Below are 6,209 nucleotides of genomic sequence, written 5' to 3'. Positions count from 1 at the left end.
ATTTCCATTCGTTTCAATACTATGAACTTGAGATCCAACTTTTCTCTTATGAGCGTGATCATGGAACAAATTGAACTGGAATCTGAAGGCGCCGTTGTATTTTGGCTATTTTTACTGACTTTTTTTTCCTTTAAATTGAAGGCTTACTGTGTAAGACTGGCAGTTTAAAGTTGAGTTTGGCACACACTGATGATTGTAATTAGTGAGTGTCAGCTAAAGGGCCGATGCTGTCACACAGCAGACTCCGGTGGCCATTTGGAGACAAAAACAAATCATCCTACACGTGCATACGCAGACATACACTTGAATGTAACAGACTTGTATTGCTTTAATGTTTTGTTTTTTTTCCTTAGGTAAGCTGTAATGACAAAATGAAGATGATAAGCACAAACACAATCCGAGTGTCTTTTTTTTTTCTCTCACATGAATACAGTTGACACAACCCTTTGGACACGTTCTAGGTCTTTTATAAAAATGCTTTCTAGGACAGAAGCATGCTGCACAGCTCTGCTTCCATGTAACACAATGGGACAAGATGACAAGAGATCAGGAAACAAAGAAACAACACCCCCAAAAAATCAAATCAAATCAATAAATCATGGCCGTCCGGGAGGTCTGATGCTGATGATGAAGCCTTACAAGAGCTTTTTGCATGTGGAATTCCTGCCGCTTCTCTGCTGCTCTTTCATGTTAAGTGCTTCATGTACGCAGCAGGCATCTTATTTCTCCGGGCATACATTTAAAAAGAAGAAGACATCAAGAATGTCTCAGTGCATAAATGTAAACCTCCCCGCGTAACGTATTTTTGCATCGAATGGAAGAAGGACAAAAAGCAGCTGATGTGACTCTTTGGCAAAAATCATAACTGTCGTGGGCACACATTGTTTTTGTATTGCATTTGCACTTGGCCTCTTTTCCCTTATTTTACTTTTTGTTGAATCTGCAATTTCCTACCAACTACAATCTGCTCTAGGTTTCCCGCCAACACGCGTTTGTGTCCATGCAAGTCCGCTACACTGCTTTTGCCAAGATGACAAACGAGACGATCCAAAAGAAAAACATGTACAAAGTAATGTACACCATATATTCAAACATTTCAAAATCCTCAAACTTTGAAATCATTAGCCAAAATAAGTATAGATTTGTCTTTTTTGTCGGAACCCATTTCTTTATCTAGACTGTACAATATATGCATAATGAGTACTCATGAGGGACCAAAGCAACAAAAATAAATACTTTTCGCTAAGTCACCTTTCAAAGTAGTTCATCTATGTACATATTTAGCGATCCTCTTCTTGTAGACGCTCGCGCGTGTGCACGTTGTGAAGACTCGTTTGTTTGCTTTTTCTCTGCTAAAAATATCGAAATGTGTTTCGTGACAACACAGTGGAAACAAATGGAAACAGACCCGCCCGCCCCCGCATACCCACAATTCCCATCCAAAGATCACCATCGTTTGACTACTTCAAAAGATGGCTTGTCTACATCTGCTTGAGGACTCTGAAGAGCGTTTCATAAAATAAAATAAACAAATTCTACTTCATGCGGTCTTTCCACAAGTCAAATGGTCTCAGTGTGTACGAGAGTTTTCAGTGAATGGCGAATGCCATGAGGGGTCAACAGCATGCAGCGAAAGCCAAGAGTGCATCGGGTCCAGGTTGACATTCCCGGAGGTGCTTTCCAGTGTCATTCTGTCACAAGCGTTGCGGTGCGAGCGGCGGACAATCAAAGTCACCAACCAGTTGCTTGCACTGAAGCGTCTTGGGCGGGGGAGGGGTTAGGGGACGAAAAAGCGGGTGTGCACGGAGCTTCGTGTTGGTAAATGTGCTGTTTGTCTTTTCGTTTTTTTTTTTTTGGGGGGGGGGGGGGGGGTCTGGTCCGCAATGTGCAGTTTAGATCAGTCGCCGTTTCACTGCAGAGCCCTTTCGAACACACAGCAGAACCAGAAAAGTCGACGCTAAGCGCCGACTAGTGGAAGGTACGAGAACCCGGCTTAAAGGTCAAGCTAACATGCATAAGGTCTTCAGACAAAGTTTTGCCAAAAGCCATCAAAGGCCAACTTTTTTTTTTTCTTTCCTGAAGACAATGTCAAGAAGAAACGACTTATTTTCTTTTTTTTTGTGTATATTTTTTAAAGAAGAAAAAAATAAGAATGGCTTAATCGCTACGTCATTCTTGCACTCGTATTGCGTCGACCTTTGGTAAATCAATCAAGAAAAAGAAGAAAACACCCTGAAAGATCCGAGCCTCGCACGTCCTCACGCCGAACTTTCCCCCGCTCTCGTCTCCGCGTTTCAGTCCGGCGGCCTTGTCACATTTTCAGGCCCGCGTTGGCACATCCGCTCACAAGTTCAACTGGCAAAAAAAGACGCTGGCAACGCGCCAAAGCAGAAAGGCAGGAAAAATATAGGTAGAAATGAAGGAAATGAAAAAATACGAGCTCCTCCAATCCCAGAGACGAAAATGATGGATTTAAAAAATAGCCGCCATCCGGCCGCGTGTTTCATCGCCTCATCATTTTGGAGACAAAGCCGACGATGTCGGAGGCCGGCTGGTCGGGATCCAGCTCGGCAAACAGGTGGCTGACATTGTCTGTTGTGCTTCCTTGTTTCCTCGCCACAAAACCAAAAAGCCTGAAAGAAAACAAACGTGCGATTGCGTGTTGTCGTCCGTGCACAAAAATCGTGTTGAAAATACTTACCGGAGCGAACAAGCGCTCTCTTGGCCCCACCTGCACAAGAAAATCATTTTATTACTGTAAGACTCAAACGACAAAGTCAAATTTATTTGCAATATTTTCCATCTGTGAAAAAAAATCTTTTTGAAAGGAAATAGTGAGTGATCAATTTTGCCAAATTGACCCTAACATTGCAATTTTTTTTAAACATTTTTTAGATTTGTATTTGTTTTCACGATCATTACATTTATGATTTATCAGTAGGTGTGTTGTTTCAAAATGTTTAAGCAAATTTTGTGCGACTTCTGCCATCTGTTGTTCTTTTGCGAATATTGAGATGGGCCTCCACCGCTGTAGGTGGCGCTATACACCTTTAAGAGATGTGATCCACACGTCATTTAAAAGAAGAAGAAGACCAGGAAGCGACTGCGCCGTGCGATGACGTCGTATGAATTTTCTTTTGTAATCGTTGATCAACTGTAGCGTTTCTTTGCTGTTTTTCATCTACAATTGCATTCACACATTCACTTCTTGAATAAATTCCTAAAAGATTTCTGTTTGGTCAAACATACCTTACTTTATCGTCCGACATCGCTTTGTGACTACGAACGTACGTGCGAGCGACGTGTATCCAGTCTTGGCGGCGGTTATTCGCAAAACCTTCCATTGCCAAAATTCATATTTTCCTTTTTTCCGATACGCTTCAAAATCCAACCCCTCTAAGCGTAAAAACTTTTGGGCCATTTTCGTGCCTATTTTCAAATTTCTTGTGTTTCCATTCAGTTTTATTTTCGCATTTGTTGAAAATTCGAATACAAACGGGTGAATGGAAAGCCCACAAGTATCATGAAACAATGACATGACACGTGTTTATCCTTTTTTCTGTCACTTGTTCTATTGACACCGCCAGGCGCGCAAGGTCCACGTGGAAGTCGCATGAACTCAGCGTATTTTTAACAATCAAACAATGCAGTCTGCAAACTATTGGTTGCAAAAGAAGTGGCCTAAAATGTTCTGAATCTCAATCTACGCATTTGAAAGCGCCAATCCTTGAAAATGCACGAGTAAAAAAAAAAAAGCAAGTATTTTACAACTTTGCAGTTTCGTCGAAATGACGTCATACCTTCTGTCCTGCGGGTCGGTGTCACAGTAGGTTATGGTGCTTAGGGGATAATGCCGCCGGAAGAAGATCCTACAGAAACAGTGCATTAGAATGACTTTCTTCGGTGGACTCCGGGTTTGCGTGCATATGATGTCACGAGTCGACCTTTGCCCCACAGCATCATTCCGTTCACTCTTCTGTTCTGTGCGGCTGCGATGGCAACTGCTAGTCGACAAATGTCAAATTTGACCACCGTGGAGCGATTGACCAAACACGGCTCATTTATTCTCTACCACTGTGTTTTGAATGTGTCAACTGAAAAGAACATTCCGAGAGAAGGAACAAAACGCCGGCCGTAATTTCCATTTCAACATCTACGTTAAGAAAATGGTGGAAATTCAGACTGTTGAATCAATAGATTTTTCTGTTGCTAGGAATAATGACTATCCGGATGGCCACGGAATTTTGCTAAACGACTCAAGACAATTCAACCAAACATGTTTTACAAATCTGTGATCAAATGTCTGTTTTTGTTTTTTTACAAATCTGATGATGGAGTTTTGTTTCCATGTCCCTTTACAAGTGGCCACCAAACTTCTTGTAAAAAACAATATTGCATATACCCCCACCTAGGCGGGTGTGACAATCAGTGGTACTTTGACATTTAACTCTTTGACTGCCAAAAACATTATATAACGTTTAGTAAAATCATATGGAGGAGTGCCAAAGACGTTAAAAGACGTTTTTTTTAAAACAGAGGTGAAACTAACCATTTTCTATTGTTGATTACTGAAAAACGGAATAAGGTAGAAACAAACTTTTTTTTTCTGATGAAAGATGAGAGTCCAATCCTTCATGGTAGTATGTGTGTTTCCATAGTCCAAACACATAATTTTCTGTGGACCTTGAAAGATCAGTCAAAAATGCTTAAATCGGCTGGCACCCACGGCATCCCTTTTTTGAAAACGTCTGGCAGTCAAAGAGTTAAACAAGCTACAATCTCTAATAACACTTCACATTGAGGCACTTGCTTGCTATGCATAAATTGAGTTCCTCCACATATTGACTCGGTTCACAAGCTATGACGTTCCCGTTCATCTGAACATTAACGTCGCTTTTAAACATAAAGGGTCGAAACGTGCCTTGTGAAAATTAAACTGCACTAAAAACCTAGCCACCAGAGGGTGCTAGAACTGCACAAATGGAAATCAACCTGTCTTTTTTTTTTGAACAGATGCGCTGCTTTTGATATCGTGACACGACGACGAGTTTGAATATCGCAATATCACGACATTGCCGTTCTCGTTACATCCCCGTTTACCACTTGAAAGTACCCAATTGTTTACACACATTGTGAAAAGGTCCGTTTCGATGGCTTGACGTACAGTACGTACTTCCTGTGACTGTCTGTGAGCATGATGCCCTGCGGGGACACTTTACAGTGGACGACGGTGGCGCTCGGCAGAGGATTGGTCGCCAGCGTCTGACTGATGGCCTTGGCAATGGCTTGCGGGCCCGTCAAGGACTCCATGTCCACAGAGTTAATGTAGAGCACGTTGGACGCTGGAAGACAGAAAGCACAACTCGGCGTCACTCATCCGATGCCAAAATGGAAGCGCGGCGTTACGTGACAGATATTTTTACCGTGAGACTCTTCCGGAAGCTTCTGAACTGTAAAGTAGAGGCGAGACTGTGAGGCAACGTGGATGAGCGAGCGTGTCGAGCGGCAGAAAGGAGGCGGAGCTTACCTGTCCCTTGCTTCAAAAGCTCCACAACCGGGTCGGTGGGCGTGGCCAGCTCCAGCGCCTCTTCGTTCGGGTCTGCACAAGGCAAGCAGATGTCAAGCATCACACACACACACAACTTGGGGAATATGATTTGTGGCTGCCTGCCCTTTGACCTTTGGTGGGGATCATGAGCTTGCAGGGCAGCGCCAAAGGAGTCATGGAGTGTTGGTAAACCAGTGCAGAGAGACAACCTGCGGTCAGTCAAAGAGTGCGCGTGAGTCGGGTCCATGGCGAGATATTGCGGCGCTGCAGATGCACTCACCAAAGTAAGGCTCATTGGGACAACCCTTAAGGCGGACGCCTTTGGGGCTTGTCTCGATCAGGAAGTGTCTCACCAGCTCGTTGGTCAGATCGGCAACTACATGCATTGGAAGGAAGCGCACAGGAAATTCCGTAGTGTCAAATTCTGTTCAAAATCTAGCCTTATTTAGGCTTTTGGACTTTTGGATGTCGTTTGAACACACGCGGCAGAAACTCTCGCTCAGTGACTCCAGGCTGGGTTGCCTTTTACAGCCGGGCTCTTTTCTACTCCACTCTAAAAACATTTGGGTCAAAAATGGACCCATCCTCTCCTTGGGTCCATTTGACAAGAAATGGGTCTTTCAGCGTAAAAGAACTCATAAATATTGGTCAGATCTTTTAC

The 6,209-nt window shown here is 43.3% G+C and overlaps 1 protein-coding gene across 5 annotated transcripts in view; it reads right to left on the bottom strand.

Annotated features, from left to right (window-relative positions):
• Positions 1–308: 308 nt before the first annotated feature.
• Positions 309–6,209, bottom strand: part of tns1a (tensin 1a) — a 59,434-nt gene continuing 53,533 nt past the window's right edge. For all 5 annotated transcript variants that reach the window (XM_077567039.1, XM_077567040.1, XM_077567037.1 and 2 more), the window contains 8 exons: positions 5,829–5,924; positions 5,680–5,757; positions 5,528–5,599; positions 5,424–5,450; positions 5,174–5,342; positions 3,801–3,869; positions 2,702–2,731; positions 309–2,633 (listed from right to left, as the gene is read on the bottom strand). In XM_077567039.1, coding sequence (XP_077423165.1) covers positions 2,504–2,633; positions 2,702–2,731; positions 3,801–3,869; positions 5,174–5,342; positions 5,424–5,450; positions 5,528–5,599; positions 5,680–5,757; positions 5,829–5,924 — 671 coding nt within the window. In that variant the 3' untranslated portion in view covers positions 309–2,503. The remainder of the gene's footprint in view (positions 2,634–2,701; positions 2,732–3,800; positions 3,870–5,173; positions 5,343–5,423; positions 5,451–5,527; positions 5,600–5,679; positions 5,758–5,828; positions 5,925–6,209) is intronic.

Source organism: Vanacampus margaritifer, chromosome 1 (genome assembly GCF_051991255.1).
Source record: "Vanacampus margaritifer isolate UIUO_Vmar chromosome 1, RoL_Vmar_1.0, whole genome shotgun sequence".
Taxonomy (NCBI): Eukaryota; Metazoa; Chordata; class Actinopteri; order Syngnathiformes; family Syngnathidae; genus Vanacampus; species Vanacampus margaritifer.
Note: the sequence above shows the minus strand (reverse complement) of the source record. Positions and strands in the feature narration are given on the sequence as shown.